The sequence below is a fragment of the Aspergillus bombycis genome, assembly GCF_001792695.1.
Source record: "Aspergillus bombycis strain NRRL26010 chromosome Unknown contig00090, whole genome shotgun sequence".
In the NCBI taxonomy this organism is placed as follows: Eukaryota; Fungi; Ascomycota; class Eurotiomycetes; order Eurotiales; family Aspergillaceae; genus Aspergillus; species Aspergillus bombycis.
The window spans coordinates 86,719-110,721 of NW_019170092.1; the positions used below are offsets into that span (position 1 = coordinate 86,719).

The window sequence follows — 24,003 nt, forward strand, 5'->3', positions numbered from 1 at the left end:
AATCGAGCCCATGGGGTATAATACCTATTGCAGGACTTGTGTCCATTTCACACTATCATGCACATGTGGTATCTATGGCTACTGTCCTGTATATCGGAATAACTTTAGAGTTGCATGCAACATCACCGTATCAATGGTAGCCAAAATGGATGGAGGATCATGAAGTCAGAATTGTGATCAGCCCGTCATAGATTCATTCATTTTTGAAAAATAAGGAATGAAAACAGCCAAAACCACTAGAGTCATGTTGTCATCCACGGGGAGCTCGGTTGCTATAAATCTCTCTGAGAGTCTCCCGGAAATCTATCTCATCTTTCGTGATTCAATCTAACCCATCAACTATCGTCCATTCCTTGAGCCCCTCTACCGACACAACACTTTCTCTCGCAACCATTGAAAATGCAGCTTCTTGCCCTCCTCATCGCCACATGCGCTCCAGCCCTGATCGCTGCCGACAAGGGACCAGGTGATATTTGTGGCCCCTACCCCGGTGCGTTCTGTGCAGAAGGCCTTACGTGTGTCTCATGTCACGCTGGCCTCCCCGGTGCCCCCGGAGTGGTAAGTGATCGATATTTGCGGCGGCAACCCTTGAATACGAACTAACAGCTTTTGAAGTGTGCGTTCCAAAACCCATGCCGCCAAGGTGATGACGATATCTGGCACCGGTGGTAAGTCAAAGATCGCCGTTGTGCTAATTGCCCTCTGATACTAATTTATGCCAGGCTCTAGGTAAACCATGTCGCAATGGCCGGTGAACCATGATGGAGCATAGAGGCTGGTATTCAGGGATATTTCCCGGAATAATAATTCTAATTATGTAATTAGCCTTGGTGCGGGTTTTCCCCGATTCTCTTAGGTGGATTAGGTTTCCCTGTACCGTAGCCCAAATGGGAAGGTATTAATATTGGATAAATCTGGCGATGTCTTTCGTCAGCACTCTTCATCATCAAAGTAAATCAACCTATGTAGTAGTAGGCATAGGAATAGCCTCTTTGGCCGGCGCTTGTCGCCCAAACCATGAAAAATTCAAGACAGACATCGTCACCCCCATAATAAGTTAATTTGCGTCTATGACAGCTAAGTCAGTGACGTGACCCCGTTGTAACCTTCATTCTGTTCCAACTTAGGGCTTGTTGTAATGTGGGGATGAGAGCTTGGTCCGCACCTTGTTGTAGCATCTGGTTCCATGGCTGAGAGGTCTGCCCCACATAGACTCCATGTCAGAGTAGCAAGCAGTTCTGAAGAAACTTGGTACGGGTTCGGATTAAATACCACCGTGTCGACATGTCCGGGGCATTTAGAGACGAGGTCCACTATTGTAACCCTTCCACATCGGATTCCCTCGTTCTGGTTGCGAACCTCCCCAAGCTACCTTGGTACGAATCAAATGACTGCAACAAATGTCCACGGTGAAATGCATTGAATCATACAGTTATGATTGCATTTATGAAATTATCAAAACAAAATAACATATGGGATGCTTCTCGGGTATCGACACCCATACGGTCATGCCAATGCTGGGGTCACATTTCGCAGTTCTCCTTCCACATCAGATAATGGCAAACTATGCATTATCCCTGAGACCTCCAGTATCTGCGAAACAAAAAGTATATTCATTAATGTTACGGGGGTTGATCGGAATTAATCATGCAACTTCCACCAGCGGAAAGATAGCTCTGCGCCCAGATCTCCGTTTCAATCTTGATTCTAGTAAGGTAGCAAACATTTGTCCAGGCTATTGGAATATAGCCATGATGGATGCAACATCCCTGATGTTATCCGCCAATTGGCGACATTGGATGAGGGTGCCGATTGAAAACCAAACTGCATACACGAGAATAAGCAAGAAAGTGTTTGCCGCAGATCAATCCTCATGGTTATCCTTATTCGCTACGGGAGAAACCCAGGAAAGGCTGAGAGACATGATCATGTGTGACACCATCCTTGCTACTAGTTAGTTGCTATGATACCAGATAAGACCCTGCACCGGTAGGCTGGACTAGTGATTGTGGCTGGCCAACAAATCAAGTGTATTGTGATTACATGGATGCTTTTTTGGACTTGTCCCAATCGGAAGGCAAGTAGCCTAAGGCTGGGAATTGAATGGGAGTGTAATGTTCATTGCTTTATTTGTCATATCTCAGAGACCAGTCGTCTGTGCAGCAAACTAGAGGCCAGTCATGGTGTTATGAAAGTTATTGCCCCTCAGACGAGAAAGATCGCTCGGTTATGCAGACATTCAGAAATCACCATTGTGGGCTCACTACCATCTATCAGCCGTAAAAATGCGATTTCCAGGGAGATTAGGTAGTCATACACAGCAAATCATATTGTGACAGGGTTGTTCAAGTCATCAGATCCAAGAACCTCATATATACCATGTCATGGTCCACGTGCCTTTCACCTAGGATGGATAAATAACCCAACTGAAAGGGTAGGTGGTATAATCTTTCGACTCATGACACAACGGGCACACGTACTGTTCGGCTAAGACGATAGTTCCAGCCAAGAACCTTTATGGGAACAACTTTCAATGCCTCCATTATCCCCCATTCAGCTATCTAGCCAATACAACATGATTCCGAGATTTGTATATATACAGCGTCGCTCGAGGTATGGTTTTCTTTTCTCCTGCAGATGACACTCCTGAATTGATTGCTGATACTTGTCAGCGGGCTGAATGCCGCAGAATCGCTGGGAATAGGGCTTGGCATAGCAGGTGCCGTTCTGCTTATATGCTGCGTCTGTTGGATGAATTTCGTGGTACCGAGATTGGCGCGAGAGATAAAGCCGCGAAGGAGACGTTCTAGGCGTCCTTCTGCGTCACCACCTTCCTTAATACCGTCTGTGCCTTCCCCTAATCCTCAATCACCGCGTTATCCCGAGCCTGTTGTTGGCATTAGGACTGCCACACCCCATGTGCCGGTAGTGGGGTTAAGAGACACGTAGGTGCAGCTAGTGCACTTACATAATACCATCATTTGGCGTTTTATTGATCACAGTTTAGAATACTTTTGATGCTCTTGGCCTTTCATGACTGAGGATACTTTCGCGAAGCTTAATCAGTCACATAATGTATGTAGTAGAGTTGATTAAAAGGGTCAAAACCAAGAGCGATAGAGAATACGACGCGAGCCTTGCTTAATCCGTGTAATCAACACGCGCGTGCTGCGAGGTACCTAGAATTTATGTCATCATTCTGCCCTTGGCCAGCTCATAGCCAGCACAGGTAGACTCACCTTGAAATACAGCTCGGAAAACAATCTCACTCCCAAAAAGCAGCTGCATCGTGAAATCTAGCTTTTGGTAGTAGCCTTTTCCATCCGACCGGAGACAAGGAGCTGGGCATCTTCTCTGCGGCTCTCTTAGATCAATGGTCATGTCCCCCACTTCGTCGCATTCTAGTCAATTCAATCAGACAATGTAGTCATGATGTTAGGCGCAAGCCATACCTTGAGTGCAAACCTTCGGTGGGCTCTCCCCTTCGCGTGAAGGGCTCCACCCCCAGAGAGTTATTGTCAACTTTGCATCTGTCGAAGGGTCACAGAAAGCCACCAAAGGGAATTCCCATGGTTGGCCAACAGACACCTCCGTACCCTGACCCAGATAAATTAGTTTGACTCCGAAGAAGCTAAGAATATAGAGACTGCTACAAGCATACCGCCTCAACGAACCATTGCATGGCCTTATGAGAGGGCTCACCCGTGAAAGGATGGGTCACCCTAAGGAATCAATGTTCTGCTCGCCGATGTTAGGATAAACTCGGTGGTGGGAAGACTTACTTTGGGTATCCACAATCGGGATTGTATTTTACATAGACCTGTTGACCGTAACACCGTGGCAGCTTTCTCGCCGTAACGGTCTCATTGTGCATCCCCCAACATAGAGCCCCTAGGGTCACCGATGCCCACCTAATATACTATCAATCAATATAGCATCGATGATATATCGTTAACTCTGTACTTACGCGTCAGGGGGCCTCGTGACTTTCGCTAGATCCTCAAACTCGTGCTTCACCCGCTGGTATAGGTACTCACTTTGGCCAAATCCACCAACCATCACAATTCCCAATTCAGGAGGGGGACCCCTCCGGTTGAGGAGGGTTCTGACCTGGGCACGGATGAGACTGAGTACCCTAGTGATAGTAGGCTCGAACATTCGAGCGACGTCCCGTCCGGTAATGATCAGACAGTTTTCCTCTGTGCCATGGATTCGGGCCCCATCCAACGCGTATGGAACTATTGAGAGTAAGTTAACTGGTCTACACATAGCGGTCCCCAGTTGAAAAGTCATACGCCAAAATTCCCACCTAGCGTCTGGACGCCCAGTAAAGTGTTGTTTGATCTACTGTTTTGAGTGAGGGCCAACACAAGCTTCGATTTTCAGACGTACCTCGACCTCAAAACGCCGGCGCATCTAGTTGACTTTGTTAGAGCGCTGTCGAATATATTGATGACTTTTACTTAAGCTTACAACATCCAGACGCCTCTCTAGCATTTCAGTCCTGCGGCCAGTATAGTGTTTCCCCAGCCTTTCCTTTAGAAAGTCTTCAAATGCGCGGTTCAGGAAAATCGATCCACACGCTTCCCCGGTCCCGGGGATGCTTTCAACTAATTCCAACGGATCTTTCTTCTTGACGCAGTAGGTGATTAGGTCTACCGTTCCCCCACCAGCGTCGCAGATGATATAGTGATTTCCCGGACGAACCGACTGTACGATGTGCGCTTGACTAAGGGTATATACTGCGGCAGCCTGTGGCTCTGCAATTAGTTCAATATCGGCGTCTTGGCCAAATGCTCTCCTAGCACACTGCTTGGTGGCATTCTTCGCTGGATCTGTCCAGATAGCCGGGACAGTCAAAATGAACCTTTTAGGGGCATTTCTGACGGTGTCTACTGAAGGTCTAAGCTGATCCCAAACGACTTAGATTATTAGTGGACTTACCTGGAACCCATAGGTTGTTGATCTGCTCTAGGGCAGCCCGGTAGATAGCCTTGAGGTAATCTGTGCAAACATCCTTGGCATCTCGATTTGCTTGATATTCTTCAACAACTGCACTCGTAGCTCCGTGATTCCCGACGAAGGGTCGAGATGATTCAGTGTCGGATCGGAGTGCCTTGAGCTTTTTTCTGGCTTCTGGATCCAGCTCCCTTTATAGCAAAAGTTATGTCAGTATGCTGGTGAATATGAAGCCGATTTATACTTACAATTTAAAATATTTCAAGGCCCTAATATTGCCCTGGGCCTGAAATCCCCATTCGATCTTGTCTTTATTGTCATCGTAAAGTATTTCGCTAAAGAAAGCCTTCAGATATACTCTGTATCCATAGTGGATTTAGTCGGTTACTGACGTTGGTGCCTTTTCGCTTGTCGCATTTCTCAGCGGCCAGTGGGTTACAAGATCCTATTATTAACATTAGTGAGATACCTTCGCCCGAGTTCTTATACTTGCCTGTCTACTAGGTACACGCCCCGCCGCCGTATGTATGTACCCAATTCCTGAGTATGTCGTTCCAAAGTCTATGGCAAGCTGTAAAGTGTCGATAGGTTAGCTGATGTCTTTTATCAAAAGATCTGAGGGTGTTGTGATAGCCAATCTGGATATGCTCACGATAAGGGTGTTGTTGTTGTTGTTCTTTCCCGCCATTTTCTACCTACCGCACCTGGTGGAAGAGAGTTCGGTACTTCAGCAGGCTAAGTCAGTGTAGGATATACAAGTAAGAATTACCACGAGACTGGGCTATTGCCGTATCATAAGTGGATAGGCGTCTTACGATAGTTTGCCTGACTTAAAAGGGCATGACTACATGAGGCTCCGCGGCCGTCAGCCCGCAATTGGCGCTGGCTATGGAATACACATTCCCTGTAATATTTTCCCTCTGGCAAATAGTATCTTGCATGATAGATACGTTGGACTTGCTGTGTATTACTCCTCGGGCATTTACATATTCATCGTGATACAGACTTCGTGTCGCTAACCTCGCTTTCCTACTATTTATATTGGCAAATAGGAGGGATTGCAACATCCGATGGCAGGGATAAATGTGACAGCAATCCAAGCGAACGCCAATCGGCTCAGCCTATCTTACGACACGAACAACTCCGAAAGTTGGAGCTGGCCTCAGCTGACCGCTCCTTGAAAACCTGCCGTGTGGCTTGCCTTTATGCAGAAAGATCCAGGGGGAGCCCTGCTTCGTCTCTCTTCATAGGCGAGCATAACTTGACTTACGTGTAGCCGGAGCACCGGCAGCTGCCAGCTCAACAAGTACAGATAGCCCTCTGGGAGTATTGAATGCTCCTGTAAATCCTATCTGTACACTGACGGAGGCATTTACCAGCGTGACCACATTATTGGTGGTGGCGAGGAAGCTCATGGATCAAACATTATAAGATCATGTATGCCTTCGAACAAACCAGACAACCCTACGGATGCAGGATGTTATGCAGTATGAAACGCCTTTCAAACGCCTCAAGTGGCCTAGATTGTGATCGGACGTTCGGAGCGACTAAGCTGACCAATCGCATAAAGCCACCTACATAATAAGTTAATTTGCAAGGCTTTGTGTCACGTACCCCTGAACCCTGTTCATCTGATCTCATTCACATATGTTGAACCGGTCAACCGCTTCTGCGTCTACCACTTGGCCATATGTCTACCCAACGCCTACAGAGCGTTCGTCTCAGTGATGAATTCCACGCTGTCTTTCTTCGGGGTTCATCCTCATCGCTCCCATTCTAAGCAAGAGCACGCTGCGAAGAACCATTGGAGACGCTCTACAACAGACAACAGCAGCGATACGGTGGTAAGGGCAATCACCTTCCCTCCAAGCCAATGTTCGCACCTAAGTGGAGGCGCAATCTCTTCCAACAATGAACACAGTGACTCGCGCTCCTGTAGTCCGAGAAGTACAATCCGGCGACGAAGAGAAAGCTTTGCTGTTAACGAACTTCCCTCCGGTCGGCGTCTCACTCATGAACAGCAACAATGGGAGGAAGAAGAATCGGCACTGCTCCGAAGAGAGCTTCTTGAGGCCCAAACCAAGATCCGGCGACAGGAGATCTTACTCTTCCGCCTACAGATGGACCCTTACGCGGATCGTCAGTACCCCGATACCATCATAGATAGGGAATACCAACGATTCATATACGGTGTACAGCAGGCCGCTTGGAGAATATGTGATATCATGAGATATAATTGTGGGACTCTTAGCCACGCTATCTCCACCATGAGGGAATGGGAGCACGAGATGCATCAGGACGAAAGTAGTGCACTTCAATTGAGCAAGCTTTTGAGTCTCATAAGATCCTCGTCATATAGCAAAGCGCTGTACCGATCAAGTGTGGCCATGATCGTATTTCTTGCTTTCGAGAGATGGGCCTTTTCACCACGGAATATCTCAGCCAGCATTTCTCCAGATAAGAATGCGGCCTTCCAAAGCATATTCCAATGGTTGCTCTCGAGCATCAAAGTGGACCATATATCTGACCAAGGTATGACAAGCTTGACTGGATTTATGCGCGAAATGTAACCAGAGATATCAACGTTAGATTCCGGGGCTCGGTTGAAGGATGCAGAGGAATGGCGACTCAGGACCGTTCTTTACATCGCGCGTTCCCAGTCTGCCCCTCAAGGTAGGGATCTTACGAAACAAAGAATCTTGCGTGAGCTATGTCAGCTTTTCATGATCCGCGATAGTTCATCTGAGATGGGAAGTGTTCTCGATGGCCTCATTGACAGTGGGATCGATTTAGCCGGCTTTCTGCAGGAACAACAAAGTATCTACCACTTTGTACGATTAAAGGGCCGCTATGATCCTGAGACTATGGAGCTTCACGAGCCTCAGCGGGCCGAGTGGTCGCTTAACCAGGGCAGTAATGCTGAAGTACTAGTTTCTATATATCCATCCTTAGTGAAGCTTGTTGCGTCGCGACCATTTACCTGCCATGTATCTAAAGGTAACGCACTTTGTCGTCCTATGTCTGATGGGAAGGGCATGTACCATGGTCCCCCGATGAGAAGGCGGACTACATGAGAGACAAGGTTGGGTTAACAACCTCCGGTCCAGACGAAGTACTGACTCTGCGTGGGGTTTTCCTTCTGGCATTGCTCCTCTTGACAGGATGGAATCCCAGAGTTCATTTTTTATTGTCCTTCTCTCCTTGTCCTTTCTTTTTCTCGTTCTCTATCATTTCATTCTTTTCTCTTCTTATTACCCTCTCCTCCTCCTCTTCTTCTTCTTCTTCTTTATCATTTCCGTTTAGTCGTTACTCCTCTCTTTCCATCGACCTTTCATTTCCTTTTACTTACCTGTACGATCTCTCTGGCGTCATTCCGATCGTCCTAAAGCATAGCCGATTCCACCCATTCTGCTTTACTATCATCCAGATGTATATCTTCACTTGGAGGCAAGTCTTGTCAATCTACCAGTATATAACCTCACCCGTAGTCTGCCTCTCGATAAGCCCTACCGAGCCTCCACCTTAGCTTTACAACATGATCCGTTCCAGGGAGCAACTGAATCGAGTCATTGCTGGAAAGTTCTTGCAGGAAGGTAGATAGATAGTCAAATCTACCTCGATGATAGGTTCACTAGAAAATCTAGCAGTATGAGCATGACCGTATTGCGCCAGCTGTCCAAGGACCTTTCTTTGCTTTTTGTGACAAGCGAGTCTGAGCGAGGCTGAGATCAGCACAGCCTCGTTTTCTGTCTGCCAGCTGGCAAGGCTGATCATCCCCACCACGGTTAACCACCCCTCGATGCCGCCTTCAACATGAACTCTGGATATGTGAAAGGTAGGAGATTATTGCAGCAGTTCACGCTATCTAATTCCCTGAAAATGGACCCGTTATCTATAGTTGGTGCAGTCGGCTCGATACTGGGGATTATCGATCTGGCGACTCGAAGCATCAAGACGTTAACTGACTTGCAAGGCCGCTATACGAGCATCGGTCTCAGAGCAAGAATCCTTATTGGGCAGTTATCGACTCTGAATGCCGCCCTTGGCCAGATCAAACATGTGCTCGATCTTCTCGGTCCAGGGAGCCCCATTGGAGAAGATTCACAGATTTCGGCCGACATCACAACGTCACTAAGTTGCTGTGAGGCGATCATGTCGCTTCTGGACCAGCGACTGTCTCGGATGCAGGAGGATCATCTCACGATGCGGGATAAAACCGGCATTTTGTGGCACGAGAAAGAAACGACTGATTTCCAGTCCCTGTTGAACAACCAGGTCAATGCGTTGAATCTGCTCTTAACCGCGCTTCAGTGGTAGGTTGCGACCGTGAAATAATATGGTTATATCGCTGATCCCTGTTTAGCAAGTCTATCATCGAACAGAGTCTTTTTCTGCAGAGATCTGAGAGCCGGGTTGTGTTCAATCGGATTAAAGATGATACCTCCTCTTTACTTTGGCTAAGAGACTCGGACTCAGAGATGACCAAGAAAAGCACCGTTGCAGAAGACTTGAGCTTAATAGAAACGAGATTCGCCTTCGACTCAGACCTATTCAGTTCGAGGGTTTATTGCTCCGCAGCCAGATCGAGCATGGTCCATGCGCTCAAAGGGACCGTCGTAAAGCCTTTGTATAAGGAGGCGAGTATAGTCCCTGACGATAATGCTACGGAGAGGGCATTTTCCATTATGAGCGATGAAGAAGCTAGCATAGTTTGGAGACCTACGGAATCTAATCCGAATCAGAGACACCCCAGCCGCAGCACCAATGCAGGGCGAGCATGGAGCCTGAGAGAAGGCCTAAGCCGGCCGCGTACTGCTCCCAGCTTAGTCTCAATCATGCTTCCTTCTAAGCAACGCAGCCGGGCTACGAGTCTCATTAGTGTGAGACAAGCGAAGAAAAGTAGCCAGTGGCTCTCATCAATAGGTCTGTGGAACCTGTGGGGCGGAGAGGCATCACCCTATCCTTCTTCTGCAGATAGTATTATGGAAACCGCTCGCGTGGAACCTGTCTCTCAAAGAGTACTGCTGCTCGGCTCTTCCAAAAGCGGCAAGTCTACGGCATTGAACGTGCTGAATCTCCTCGTTGGGTGTCCCTCAGACATGTCGCAGCTCTTTCAGTCTAGACTTACTATCCTAGAGTCACTCAACAATCAATTGCGCCAGCTCCTAGAAGTAGGAGAACCACTTTTCTCTACCGGAGATAGTGCATATCAGGAATACGCAGCGATGCGCAGTGCCTCCGACTCCGTCACTCAGCTACTAGAAACGTTACATGAGATGTATATGCCGTGGCGACAAACCAGAATGGCTGAAATAAATAGGGAGATGAAAGGCATATGGGGGTATATACAGCGATGTGGCTTCCTAGATGAAGTGATACTTGAGACTATTGATGATGGGGCTGAATAGTACGTTCTTCGATCTCTCAATCTCCAACAGCATAAGACTAAGCCAACTGATCAAGCAGCCTGTTAAACTCACTCGAACGCATCACAGAACCAGATTACATGCCCACCTTAGAGGACACACTATGGTGCTACACGAGATCCACAGGTATCACCTTGGCACGGTATACCAACGGGCCATCGGAGGTGATTTTCTGTGATGCCTCGGGGAGTCGCGGTGAAAGAAAGAAATGGAGCCGCATATTTGATGGAGCAACAAAGGTTCTGTATTTTGTAGATGCAGGATCGTACGACCAGGTGTTGACGGAAGAGAATTGCGCAAATCGTCTGGCAGAAGAGTTGACGTTGTTCGACAGCATCTGCTCAGCTGCAAAGCTCAGCCATACAGAGATAGTTCTGTTTATTCATAAAATGGATAAGCTTGAACGCAAGCTGAGGACGGTACCTTTCGACAGCACCATCTTTGACCAGTGGGGGACGTTTAGTGGAGAACCCCAGTCCGTTGATGATGTCAGGGATTATCTCTATAACACATTCTCGGCCATTGCGCAAAGATCTAGCCGTTCTGTCTCTGTCACTTTCACCAGTCTGAGGAAACCCGAAGAGCTTGGCAAGACGATCTTGTCATATGCTTCGTCCGTTGTGAACATGGTGTAATACCGTGTCCATTGGATTCCTACGCATTTCTGTTGAAGCTGTATTCGGTATTGTGTCATTCACTGGCGCTAGTTCCCTTCGTGTATGATTTGCTGTCTCGTATAGGTTTGTTCCACCTGGATAACTGATCGGTTCAGCCTTCTATCCGAACATAGCCAATTGCATTGCCAAGTAGCTGTATTCTTGCTTTTTCCATTTTTCGTCGTCGCAATCCTTGGCTCGTCTTGCCCTTCTTGCCCTTTCCAGACAGTGACAAGGTCCATATGCATGGGTCAAAATCCACAGCATTGTACGCCACGCCACTGTTCGTCCAAAGCATACCCTACCGTTAAACGTACAAAGCAGCCAACAGCATTGTGAATCCGCTGCGAATACCTTCTATTGATGTAACGGGCCTCTACTGTTAATGTATCTTCCATCGCTACTATAGGCGGATCAGGGCAACAGCTCCAAAAACTCCGGCGTCAAAGCCATAATGCCCAAAACGACCCCAGCGTTGGGCCTCCGCTTCTCTTGGCCAGAGAACGTCTAATTAAATGCGCTATGGCAAGGCCAGTGATATTTTGGGCGCAAAATAGTCCTTATAGACAAAGAATCATGCTTCTAGTAATGCTGCCTTGTCTATGATGTTGTGGAAATTCTATACCCTGTTAACCTTGGCTAATACTATGTAGCCGCAAGAATGCTATTCCCTCCTCTCTTCGTTTTGGGTTCAAACAATAGGGTGACTAGGGCCTTGCTTTGTGAAAAGTCCAACGTCATCGGTGTAGCCATCAACGTTATGCATCTCTACAGTTGGGCCCTGGTCTCTGTATAAACCTTACCTGGAACTGTGGCAGGACACTTGCATTCTCCGTGTCCTTGACAAAGCTGAAAGGTCAGCACACATATGGCGCATGCGACCTTTAGCACAATGACGGCAAGAAAAAAGAAAATAAAGGAAAAGGGTAAAAGGAGACGGATCAGTAGCTGTTGACCTCCATTGCCTTACTCAGGGCATGGTTCGGGTAGTGGATCCATCCAGCAACGCGTCTTTTGCTGGCGAGGCAAAAAAAATCAAAAAGAGATGACCGACGCAGGGATCGAACCTGCAATCTCTTGATTCGTAGTCAAGCGCCTTGCCATTGGGCCAGCCGGCCTTGTTGAAAGTCATTTTATTTTAATGCATATATAAGCCAAAATACACGTTCCTCAAGAACGAACGACGTGGGCCGACAAGCGCAAGACTCGAGTTACCTTGTTCAATAGCAGTACCTATCAATCTCGATTTTGTTTCGGGGCTATACAAAAATAACTCGTGATACAGGTAAATTAATTCTTATATTATAAAAGTAGATGGAGATATCGTCACTAACTTGGATTGGGGGTTGTGTCGGAATACTAGACAGGGAGTCAATTAGACCTGAGGTAGTTATATATTTATTTCCCTTTCACATCAAGGACACAACATCCAACATCCACCTAAGCAACGGGTTCCACCACATAACGAATACTCCTGCAGACTCTTACTGTAAGTTACAACTACTTTAACTCCACCATGTCTCAACCTCATTGCTTTCATAGTGTTTGTTAATTGTAGGCCTCTCATTTGATTGAAGAACTAACATTGTCCACTTTAACGTCATTCTAGTCACATACTATTCGGCCAATCGCTAGCCGCTCACCCTGTTCGTCGCCAGCGATGAACAGACACATTAGTATCTTGATGATGATGCGACAGAGGCATGAATTAGAAGGATATGCTAACACGTGACTAAAACAAACGGCTTAACTGGCAATGGGGTTCATCAGAATGGGTAGTGTTCGCAACGAATACCATTCCTCAGGACTCATTGCAAGGCAACTAAAACAGTGGCTGATGGCCATGCTTCTCCGCCAATAGCTGTGCCGAAGCAGCTACCGCCGCATTACAACCACTCGAAATCGCGCCCGCGATAACTTTATACGGAGTGATGCAGTCCCCGGCCGCGAAGACCCCACGCACGCTGGTCTGATGCATAGGTGGTGCCGCATTGATGTCACCCATAGGGGTAAGTTCCAGGCTAAGCTGACTGGCAAGCGGGCCCTTGACAGTGGTACTGGGGCTATGGACCAGGAAGGTCTCTTCCTGAGACGTGCCATCCGCGAGCTCTAGGTGAATAGAGGAGCTGGTATGAGTGAGCTTCTTGATCGGGGTGTTGTTGACAGTGATGCGGGTCTTATCCTTGTCGGTCAGGGTCGATAGAATCTGAGCCCCGAGTTCCTCCGCTCCATGGGTGTAGATAGTCACCTTTCGCGCGAGCTGAGCGGCCGATTCAGTCTGATGCATTGCCATGGGTACATTACCGGCGGATTGGATGGCGAGGACGCCGGCACTGTTCGTGTTACGGTCTTCGTACCCTTTGCAGAAGAGGCAGTGGTAACTGGACGGTGTTAGCTAGATTCAACGATCTTTCCAGGAATAGTAGGTTCATCATGAAGAGATGCATACATTCTCTGACCCCACGCTTCTGCGTATCCGGGAATGTCGGGGAAGACATTCTCTGAGCCGGTGGTAATGATCAGCTTTCTTCCTTTCCACACCTTGTCGTTGGCATCGACAAGTTGGAAAAGCCCGTCGCTTGTCTTCTCCACTGTTTTGAGGTCCACGTCCTCGATCTTGATCGTGTCATAGTGGTTCAGAACTTCATTGCGAGCTTCAGCGCGGAATTCAGCTGGGTTTCTATGGTCCCAGGTTGGGACCATGTGCATGTGGGAGACGTTCGCATTGCGATAACATTTGTTGTCGAATAGGACGGCTGTATGGAGTTGGCGGGCCAGCGTGAGGGCTGCGGTGAGACCGGCTGGACCACCGCCGGCAATCAGGACATCTACGACTGAGTCCATAGTATGGAGATATCGAGAGGGATTGGATATGTTTTCTGGGGTGCTTGTTGACGTGGTGAATTAAAGGTAAGACGTGGGATGAGGAGGAGGAGGAAGAGCTGCAGCTCTCTGTTATGTATGCCCAGTGAGGCATTTAGGCAACGATACCCGTTACACGTAATTTCCAAGGAGGGGAACCATGATAATAAATGTGTTTTACCCGCCGCCTGCACGACGATGATCTCTTGACTGGCTGTGGAACCATAGTTTACAAGACAACAGGGATTCGATACAGAAAAGCCCCCCAAAATACGAACAAAGAAACGGCGTGTGCCCTAGTTCTGACCTCCTGCAACAACCCAGGAATGGGAGTCCAATAAAAATAGAAATGCAACCAACGCCTCGTTGGCTGGGGAAGAGAGGAGGAGCAAGTAAATAATATGATTAAAAATAAAATAAAAGTCAAAGACACGAGGAAGGCAGCAGCAGTAGCTCTCCATCCTTGCTGAAGGAATGATCATCTGACAGGAGAACGAGTCATGAAGTTGATAAGAACGAACGTAGTGGTGATTTCTATATATATGGAGTCTATCTGGAGACATAGACAGGATTATCCAAAGCAGAAAACTGCTAAAAGCATACCAACGATTTTAAAATTAAGTCTATCAGGTTTAGTGGCTCCTTTCAACGAGTGTCACACTGAGGAACAGTCTACTGACGTCCAGTCACCCACAGAACGAAAAGAAACCACAAACATGTACTTCCTTCGCTGCGTGCTCTACTTGATTGTAGCCGCCGCAATGGCCAGCCCAATTCCAGCCCCCGAGGCCGAGCCCAATGCAAACCCCGACATGGCCGTCATCGAACCCAAGAACTGCTGCCTGTGATATTGAGTAGTCAAGAAGAGGATGGAATAGAATACGGCGGGGAGAAAATTTGATATTTGAAGTTTGGATATGGTTACGGATATCATCATGATTTATGGAATGTGAACTTTAAAGCGAAGCTATGCCCAATTTAATCTATACACAATGTCTTCTATGGAAATGGTAGCCATTCTTCCCCATACCCAAAGTACTCTCGAATCTTGGGCAGATAAGGAGAATCATTAGGGCAATATTTAAATCGTTCCAAATTAGACACAGTGTCATCCCCGGGAAAAACATACCGATAGCATGGGTCATGCTTCTCCACGAAGGACTGCATCTGACGCCAGTCACGGCACATGCGCTTCTGTCCATCTCCAGGCTTGAATCCGGAGACATCATTCAAAGGAATGTATCGTAGGGTGTCATCGCCCGCGCACATGGTCTCCACCCGGATACTGTCTAGACAATGCAAGATATGAGGATAGGTAACACTCTGAGGACGGTTGTCACGGTATTCCTCGATGGAGATGTATAGATTCCGCTAAAGTGTCTCAACAAGTGCGATTGGATTAAGAATGCTGGACGACTTACAATGCAATGGAGGATATGATGCACATTAAGGATATAGATCCCTTTCGTTACGTCCCACGGGAAAGACTGCGACTCGGGCAACCCCAACTCATTTGCCTCTTGCTTGTTGATTGCGATGATCCCGCTTTCCCAGGGAATGCCATTATGCCAGAGGTCACTCACTTCGCTCTCATTTGTCCCGCTGTACTTGGTATTCCACCACATTGTGTCTTCCTTCGTGAATCCGGTTTTCACCTCTTCCCTTCGATAACTAGAACTGGCCCAGACGGGCTGCTTGGAGGCAGATAGTTCATCTCTACTTGATGTCCAACTAAGAACAAACATAACGTTGAATAGTACAGAAAGAAGGAGCAGTCCAAGGAGAACCTGGGTTTCCAACCGTGCGAAAAGCCCTGTTCGTCCTCGTGCTTCCCACGCCTTCTGAACACCATGTTCCGGAGGAAGAAGTTCATAGTCCTCATCGTCTACCTGTCCCATTTTTCGTTGCTCCTGTATGGTATTGCAAGACTTGGTTAGGTGGCAGGCAGGGCTGAAAGGCAGTGCTCGCCCGTCATAAAGAGCAAGCTATTGAGACAAAAATAACAAGGACTGACAGGACAATCAAAACGGATGAGAACGTAGGCCTCATTTTGCATAGTCAGGCCCACTCCGAACCCCGCCTCATGGCTCAATCTTCAGTTATGCAGGCGCTCTACAATCACACGAGGCTGACTGGACATTCTGGACACCAAAGTCAAAGCAACAGTCCAATTGCGATGTACACTCCGTAGTCATACACCATGTCAGCCTTGTCCTTGCTTATGGAAATATTCCAGACCTCCACACGAGAGGGGAGGGAACATATAAGCGCTTCGAAGAAGGCAGCATGTGTCTTCATGAAAAGCTTTACAACTCACAACCCTGCAGATACCTCAAGGTCCACCCGATCCACCCCAAGAGGCCCACCATGGCATCTAGTCCACATTGGACACACCTCCCGTTCCGGCTCACTTCAGCCGGCGAAGTGCTGGCAGCAGGCATTGCCCTCCCCATCGCTTGCCTCGCCTGTGTCATGCTTCGTTTCTTTGCTCGAGCCAGACAAAAGGTTCGCCTGGGTCTGGACGACTGGTTACTCGTGCCTGCAGCGGTATCTTCCCCTCTCTTATGATGCAGATAAGGCATACCAAGGGATGTCTGCTGACACGGCTTCAATGACTCAGATTATGGTAACCGGAATGGGTATATGCTTCATCTATGGTTAGTACTCGTGCCTCACACCCAATGTGGAAATTGCCCATTAACATCTGTAAGGCTACTCCGTCCACGTAATGGGATACCCTACACCCTACCCCATAAGTGACGATCCCAAAAAGGCATTAGCGAAGTACAACCGCGCCTACGAAATCGAAGCTAAGATTGAATTTTACTTCCAACTCTTCATGATCGCAGCGTACGGCTTCATCAAAGCGAGCATCGTCCTCTTTTACCGCCGTATCTTTGTCTCGAACAAGAAATCCCGATTCGCCGTCATCTCCAACATCTGCCTCGCCTTAACGGTGGTGTGGGCCTTGGCATTCTTCCTCCTGTTTTTATTCGGTTGCAAGACGAAAGTCTACCTCCATTGGGCGCCTATCCAGGAAGTAAGGGAGCACTGTGGGGACCCCCTTGCCGCCGAGTCAGCCTGGTCATCTCGGACCTCATCACTGATTTGGCGATCCTGCTCCTGCCCTTTCCCAAGGTATGAGTCGACCATCGGGGATGATGTCAGTTGTACTTACGATGGCATGCAGATATGGACGCTCCAAATGTCTGTGAGACGGAAGATTGCGCTCAGCTGTATTTTCGGAGTGGGGTTGATGTAAGGGTTCCCTTTTCGAGTCGAGAGTGTACGTAGCCCACCGCTGACCCAGTTTCCCATCAGGGCGCTGTCAGCCTCTGTCGTGAGACTGGCTGTTTACCTGATTGTCTTTGAGGTCGGGTATGAGGCTGGATACGACCCTGACCGTGAGTTGCCCCTTACCTTCTTGAGGACGTATCTAATGTGCTAGAAACCGTGACCACAATGCTCTGGTGGAGCATGTTGGAGGCCAGTCTGGGTTTGATCGCCGCGTGCTTACCCACTCTCCGTCCAGTGGTATACTCCGCACGCGGCTGGCTTCTACGTGAAGGACGGAAAGGCTTTTCGGGTCGATGGAGTCGAAGGCTTGGATCTTCAGGCGACCAGACATCCGATGGTGGGACTGGGACGACGTCGGTGGATGCAAATAAGTCAAGCTCGGTGGTTATCCAGGAGCCGAGAACGATGGTTTAAATGACCGTCCACGGCTAGGCGACTTTGGGAAATGGTTTTTTTTCTCTCTATACTTGCCATACTTGTTTTACGTCTTGGTTTAGATACCTCGTATATCTTTGCTCATATCCCGGATTAGTTGTTAGAAATGTGAGACGCATCGTTCTTTGACCATAGCCACAACTGTCATTTCATCCGAAGGATACGAGTCTATGACCAACAGGATACAATTCATAAGAGACACACCCAAACCAACATGCCCCTCGTTGTCTCACGCGCAGATCTCACCAAGGACTGGGACGAGCTTATAACCACCTACTGGACTGCGTGGAGCTCTCCGCTCCAAGCCGTCGGGGAACTAACCTTCGCCCACCTGGGGGAAGGCAACCGGGGCGAAGCAACAGCCCTTGCCGACGTGAAACGGTCCTTACGTCAAGCCGCAGAATCCGACCCCAACATCATCTGGTTGAAATGCTACGATACCAAATCGGGCCGGATTGTCGCGGGAGGAATGTACCACGTCCATCACCGTAATCCATACCGCGCGGGGGCACCGAGGATCGAGGCGACATGGTTTCCGGAGGGGAGTGAGATGAGGTTGTTGGCTGAGGCGTTTTATGCGCAGTTGTGGGCATGGAGGGGGAGGATGATGGGGGATAGACATGTTTGTATGTTTCCTCTGTTCCCCCTCCCCCCCGGTGTTATGTACATTTTTATTTAGTTCGTTGTTAATTGACGTGCGCACAGGCGGGAATGCGCTCTGGGCACTGCCCGAGTATCGCTCACTGGGCGCGACGGAGCTTATTATGGACGAGTTTGTCCGCCATATGGATGCGTTGGGGATGGAAGGTTACCTTGAGGCGACGGAGATGGCGGTCGCTCTGTACCAGAAGTATGGGTTCGTGGCTATCGCGCGACCACACATGAGTTTTTCCGAGGATCAAGGGCGGAGTGCGCAAGGGAGGAGATTAATTCACGAGATCCAGGCGCATCCCGTGTGGATTATGTGGAGGCCGGCAGGGGGCGAATATAGGGATGGTGAGACGCTGCTCCCATGGGAAGGAAGGCCAAGACACATCAAGCTCTAGGAATAAAGAAATGAAATTTAGTTTAATTCTACAACAAAGAAGTGATCGGCAGAGAGAGCAAATCTAGGCCTCGTGAGCCCCTGATGTGCCACGGTCTTTTTCCTGCGTCCCACCACTTATCGGCTCGTCTCCTGTCGGCTGTTGGTCTGTTGGCAGTGGCTTGGCTTTTTTCATGGAGATCCATGGTGTCAGACAGGCCCCGAGCACGGACGCACAGCTGAGGGCCATTGGGATGTAGAGAGTCCTCGCAATTGCGGTACTGTACGCCTCCAAGACGTATGGCATGTCTTGCTTGTCGACAAACTGACTCAGTTGCGTCGCGCCGAGCTTTGTTAGCCTCGAAGGGTCAACACCTGGCGCCAGTGACCGCACGGTATGTGCAAGGGTGTTCTGGAAGACGCCCTGACCTACGGCGACAAAGATAGCCGAGCTCAAGTGCTGGACAAGGGTGACCAACGTTACCCCAATCGGGATATCCGCCTCGGACAACACGGTTTGCACGACGTAACTTGGCTGACCAAACCCTAGTCCAACACCAATGCCGTACAATGCCTGGAACCCAATCAAGCGCCCGTTAGAGGTCCCCGTCGACAAGGTCGATAGTAGGCCGGCACCAACACTTGCCAGGATGGTTCCCAGGATCATTGGTGGATTGTAATAGCCCAGCCCGGAAGTAAGAACTCCAGCGACCACAGAGAATACAACGTATCCCACAATCAATGGAGTCAGCATAATCCCGGAGTCCAGAGCTGATTTGTGTTGTACCGCCTGCACCCACACTGGAATGTAAACTATGGCAACGTAGATTCCTCCCGTGATACACATTGCGTACCCTACGGCATGCCAAACTGACGCATGTCTGGACACGCTGCGGGGGATAGTTTTCGACCCGGGGACGAAGATCTGAAGGAGAACAAAAGACAGCATAAGAAGTACTGCCACCACCAGCAATGCAATGATCCTTCCACTATTCCAGGGGTATTGGGTGCCGCCCCACTGGAGCGCCAGGAGCAGGCAAACAATACCACCCATCAAGCTAACCATCCCAAAGAAATCAAACTGGCGGACTCGAGCCCACAATGACAGTGATACAACTGAGGAGTCCACCGGTGTATTCACGAGCAAAAAGCATACCAATATACTCAACCCGCCCAATGGTAGGTTGATGTAGAAGCACCATCGCCATGTAGATCGGTCTGTAAACGCGCCCCCGATGAACGGTCCCACAATAGCAGCAACGCCAAAGGCAGCCGACATAATACCAAGGTAGGACGCACGGCGATCGAGCGGGATGATCTTTGTGGTGATCATAATCCCCCCGGTGAAAATACCTGCCGCCCCAGCCCCCGCAATCGCGCGACCGAAAATCATAGCAATGGAGTTGGGCGCGGTGGCACAGACAAGAGAGCCTAATTCAAAAATGCCGATTGCGGATAGATAGACGATCTTGATTGAAAATAGACTGTAGAGCTTGCCATATGGAATCTGGAATACGCTGAGCATAGTCAGGTAAGCGGCGGTCCACCACCCCATATCGTCAATGCTGTGGAACTCGGCTGTCAGCGATGGGGTCACTGTCGCGAGGATCGTTTGATCCTTCAAGGAATCATGTCAACTTCAGCAATGTCAGCCTATTCCAGGCAGTTGGGCGGCTTACCATCCCGGTCAGGAATACAGCAAGGCATAGCGCCACCATGACCAGGCTGAGGCGAATAGACGAAAGGAATGAGCCTTTGGGCGAGTCCATGACTGGAAAGGTAGTCGTATCCTCCTTGAATCAAACCTGAACTGCAAGAGGCTCCAGAATACCGCGGGGGACACGTCTATTTATCCGCTGGCGAGGCCGTGTTTGTCTTTGTCATCCTCTACAGGATCAAGCCGTATCCCTGGATAGTAAATATTACCTTCGAACGCCTTGGCGCAGCCTAAGTAAGCCCTGTCATATCTTTGGTAGAAATACTATTCAAACAGTGGTCGTAATTGGCATATTTTATACTTCCTGCATGAACCTTCACTTACGTACGCCTGGCTGACAGGAATCTTTATATCTACAGAATTACCCAATATGCAATATTGATCTGTCCTTAAGAATAAGATATTAATTTAACAATCTCGTCTTTACGCTGGTTTTACAGTTTATAGAGGATCAGGTAAAATATATATACGCCTAGAATCTTTTATACAGGGATCTGAATATAGAATATGGCATCTAGGGTGAATGGCCAGTTAATCTTTGACAGTACACATGTAATAACAATGGTTGGCTGTCGTATACTTTTCCTTCGGATCTTTTGGAGGAGGATTGAGTATACACCTTTTGCTTCAATAGATGATTGTCATGTTAATTGGTGGAGAAGAAGATCCTCAAGATCCACTAGGTGTCTCCAAGACAGACATCATGAACTCTGCGATGGTCATATTATGCTTCCGTGCATCCAGGAGATGCTTCATCACGTCGCTTTTCACTTCTCAACATCAAGGCCTTTTCTCTGACTCTTGCCGCTTTTGCCTAAGTAAACGATGCCCACGATCGGTGCAAATCAATGCGTCCAAAAGACCTTCATCTATATGAACCATTTCCAGATCAAGGATTCTGTCGAATGCCTCACGAAATCTCACATTCTTTTCCTCGTTTATAAGCCTCGCCAACTGAGAAAGATCACGGCGCTCTTTCAACAGAAGTGCAATGGCATTATAATTAGAACTCGCAGCAACCCATATATGATCAGCCATCGGTATGCCTTCGTATTGCCCAAGAAGAAATTCCAACACAATCTCTCGTTGGCCAACTTTTGCTGCTGCTGATGCAAGAATATTTTCTGTAACCTGAAGGCCTTCCTTGTGTTCAAATAAATATCGGATAACCGAATGGCCACATAGGTGATTTCTTGCTGCTGATACCAGAACCATCTCTGTGACGGGAGTGTCTGGATTTAAGTCGAGTAAATACCGCATGGCTGAGTCTCCGCGTGTTCTGTTACACACTGCTGCGCATAATATGGATTCCGTTATGGGGTGTTCCGTGTTGTCGTTCTTCATGATCAATTCCATCATGTCTCGTGCGCATTCGGCGTTGGAAGCAGCTGCGGCCAAAACCCCCTCTGTGATATCAAAACCAACCAACTGTCCTTGTCGCCAGTGTAGAAGCAGCCTCATCATATCGAGTCCACAATATTCATTGGCTGCCACTCGCCGAATGACATCAATTTCAAGGACATATCCATGACCACATTGGTCAAGTAAGAATACCAGGCATCTTAAACCGCAGTATCCCTTCACAACATTCTGTAGGATATTCTGTGTAATATCAATACCAGACATTCTTCCTTCCCAGAGAAATTCAAACACGGCCGCATCTTCATTAAACCTGCCGGCAGCTGCCAATAACTCCTCCGTGATTGCAATCTCATCGCCCCGGGCCTGTAGAAGTAGCTTGATCGCCTCTAGCGAGGCGTGCTTTACCCAGAACATCATGTTGGATTCGTTGAGATTGATCCTCGACTCTGGATTTGAAGAATGAGAGCCACGAGGCCAGGACGTGGTGTGGCCTGTAGAGCTAAGTTGGTCATCAAGTTTCTGTTATGTCGAGGTCTTTCCCTTTCCGATCATAAATCATCCGCAAAATCTCATCGCCATATTCATAGTTTTGCATCAGTGCGTGAATAACATTTTCTGTGATGGGAATCGTACATTCTTTTTGCCGTTCCAAGAGAAGGCTCATGATCTTTGGACCTGACTTTCTGTTACCTGCCGCCGCCGCAACAAGCCTTTCGTCTAGAACAGGAAGATTGGGTTCGGACTCATTGTAGAGCACCTTTGCGCTGAAAAGCATTTCCCAAATAGCCTCAAACACTTCTCGGGGAGCTTTCGTGTCGTTGATCCACTCTACGATGGCGGAAGCTATCTCGACTGAGATGCTCACCCCTTCCAACAGCCGCTTCAACACAGCCAGATGGCTGTTCGCGGCAGATATTTCTAGGGGCGTATGAGGCCATCCAGGGCCTGCTGATCTAACACGTGCTATTGGATCTGCACCTTGAGAGAGCAGTCTGTCAACTACAATCTTCAACCCCATGGCGGAGGCCACATAGAGGGGCATAGCAACACGGCTTCCACAAGGCTGACGCGAACCCGGCGCTTCAGCCTGGCCTATCACACCCATGTTGATGCTTTTAGCCGCGGGGTTACCGGCCTAGCTTCTTGTTTCTTATGTATGGCACGCTTCTCTCACCTGGATTCTGGGCTCCCTTGCACATGGTCGGTCTAAGGGCGAAGGTGCCGATCTGCACACAGCGTTCCATTCCGTGCCTATAGCCAAACCTGCCTAATTCGGTCAGTTCTACCTAGTCATGTAATAAAAATCTTATATTATCATAGAAGGACCAGTATCAAGATAGAGTAGCATCAGTAAGTAAATTAAAGTAGAAAAACAGCTCATTATCAAAATACACAATTTCTATTATGTTTTGGTGGATTTTCTTGCCTTTTACCGCTTTGCCGAATCCCCGTCGGGAATATCAGGACCCTAAGTCCCTCCCCTTCTCCACTTAACAGCGCTTATTCTTATAGATACATAAATAGAATTCTGGTAAAGCAGCTCCGTAATATCGTCACTGTTTTAAGTCTCCTTTCCAAATCGCATCTAGCAGATCTAATCCTAGTGCCAGGCTGTCTTAACCCCATCTGGTTACGGAATTGTTTCCCCAAACTCTTAACGTAATTCCCGGCCTGGTCGGACACCTCGGTATTCCATATAAAATGGTACTTTTTATTTATCATTGGAGCTAGTCTTCCAACTGCAACTTAGCAGCAGGGCGTATGACCGGCAGTGATCTCCCCATAAGATCTGGGCTCGTTCTTTATTACTCGTCTATGACGCTTAGGTTAGATGCTCGGCAGCCGTTTGCAGTATATCGACTCCTCTTCCGAGTGTTCCGAGAGAATGATTCGAAAGTCTATATTAGATTAGGTGCTGTCAGCCATAGAACTTGACAAGCTTGACCTCTGAGATAGACTCAGTTCATTATATGTTTTCGCTTCTAGTGGAACCACAATATATTCTACGCTATTTCGTGGACTGCGGTTGCATTTCTGTCGACCACTCAACCATGTCAAGTCACTCTATGGTTCAATTTTTCTATAAAAGTACTGACAGGTATTCCAGATACGGAAGTTACCGACAGGCAAAAGAGTAAGAGATTACATCAAGACTGTGTTTCGTTGAGGTCATGATTGACCATCCGTGGAAGCTTCGCGCATAGATGCAAAGACATAAATAGAGGAGGTTTCATAGAGATATTGCGATAAGTAAAACTTTTCTGG

At 48.2% G+C, this 24,003-nt stretch overlaps 9 protein-coding genes across 9 annotated transcripts; 5 read left to right on the plus strand and 4 right to left on the minus strand.

Moving 5' to 3' along the window:
- Window positions 1–399: 399 nt before the first annotated feature.
- ABOM_008385 (uncharacterized protein) lies at window positions 400–672 on the plus strand (the record flags this gene model as incomplete). The annotated part of the gene is made up of 2 exons (XM_022535514.1): window positions 400–558; window positions 616–672. 2 exons carry the CDS (start codon window positions 400–402, stop codon window positions 670–672), a joined length of 216 nt encoding a protein of 71 aa, XP_022386109.1.
- Window positions 673–3,141: 2,469 nt separating this feature from the next.
- ABOM_008386 (Hsp70 family protein) lies at window positions 3,142–5,647 on the minus strand (the record flags this gene model as incomplete). Its single annotated transcript, XM_022535515.1, has 14 exons — window positions 3,142–3,179; window positions 3,240–3,401; window positions 3,453–3,597; window positions 3,662–3,722; window positions 3,783–3,911; window positions 3,968–4,238; window positions 4,296–4,344; window positions 4,393–4,416; window positions 4,474–4,892; window positions 4,945–5,150; window positions 5,208–5,294; window positions 5,352–5,404; window positions 5,468–5,530; window positions 5,612–5,647. The coding sequence occupies 14 exons, from the start codon at window positions 5,645–5,647 to the stop codon at window positions 3,142–3,144; spliced, it is 1,743 nt and encodes a 580-aa protein (XP_022386110.1).
- A 1,039-nt stretch (window positions 5,648–6,686) lies between these two features.
- Window positions 6,687–8,033, plus strand: ABOM_008387 (uncharacterized protein; the record flags this gene model as incomplete). The annotated part of the gene is made up of 2 exons (XM_022535516.1): window positions 6,687–7,491; window positions 7,549–8,033. 2 exons carry the CDS (start codon window positions 6,687–6,689, stop codon window positions 8,031–8,033), a joined length of 1,290 nt encoding a protein of 429 aa, XP_022386132.1.
- A 739-nt stretch (window positions 8,034–8,772) lies between these two features.
- ABOM_008388 (guanine nucleotide-binding protein subunit alpha) lies at window positions 8,773–11,743 on the plus strand (the record flags this gene model as incomplete). Its single annotated transcript, XM_022535517.1, has 4 exons — window positions 8,773–9,272; window positions 9,323–10,366; window positions 10,426–11,016; window positions 11,695–11,743. The coding sequence occupies 4 exons, from the start codon at window positions 8,773–8,775 to the stop codon at window positions 11,741–11,743; spliced, it is 2,184 nt and encodes a 727-aa protein (XP_022386133.1).
- A 1,120-nt stretch (window positions 11,744–12,863) lies between these two features.
- On the minus strand, window positions 12,864–13,885 carry ABOM_008389 (NAD(P)/FAD-dependent oxidoreductase; the record flags this gene model as incomplete). The annotated part of the gene is made up of 2 exons (XM_022535518.1): window positions 12,864–13,422; window positions 13,491–13,885. 2 exons carry the CDS (start codon window positions 13,883–13,885, stop codon window positions 12,864–12,866), a joined length of 954 nt encoding a protein of 317 aa, XP_022386134.1.
- A 757-nt stretch (window positions 13,886–14,642) lies between these two features.
- ABOM_008390 (uncharacterized protein) lies at window positions 14,643–15,801 on the minus strand (the record flags this gene model as incomplete). The annotated part of the gene is made up of 3 exons (XM_022535519.1): window positions 14,643–14,745; window positions 15,033–15,274; window positions 15,325–15,801. The coding sequence occupies 3 exons, from the start codon at window positions 15,799–15,801 to the stop codon at window positions 14,643–14,645; spliced, it is 822 nt and encodes a 273-aa protein (XP_022386092.1).
- Window positions 15,802–16,111: 310 nt separating this feature from the next.
- Window positions 16,112–17,351, plus strand: ABOM_008391 (uncharacterized protein; the record flags this gene model as incomplete). The annotated part of the gene is made up of 4 exons (XM_022535520.1): window positions 16,112–16,450; window positions 16,524–16,560; window positions 16,615–17,161; window positions 17,225–17,351. Coding segments are annotated over 4 exons (1,050 nt in total), but the record flags the coding sequence as incomplete, so codon positions are not given.
- Window positions 17,352–17,849: 498 nt separating this feature from the next.
- ABOM_008392 (putative GNAT family acetyltransferase) lies at window positions 17,850–18,681 on the plus strand (the record flags this gene model as incomplete). Its single annotated transcript, XM_022535521.1, has 2 exons — window positions 17,850–18,261; window positions 18,341–18,681. The coding sequence occupies 2 exons, from the start codon at window positions 17,850–17,852 to the stop codon at window positions 18,679–18,681; spliced, it is 753 nt and encodes a 250-aa protein (XP_022386090.1).
- A 63-nt stretch (window positions 18,682–18,744) lies between these two features.
- On the minus strand, window positions 18,745–20,428 carry ABOM_008393 (MDR family MFS transporter; the record flags this gene model as incomplete). Its single annotated transcript, XM_022535522.1, has 2 exons — window positions 18,745–20,277; window positions 20,339–20,428. The coding sequence occupies 2 exons, from the start codon at window positions 20,426–20,428 to the stop codon at window positions 18,745–18,747; spliced, it is 1,623 nt and encodes a 540-aa protein (XP_022386089.1).
- Between the last annotated feature and the right edge of the window lie 3,575 nt (window positions 20,429–24,003).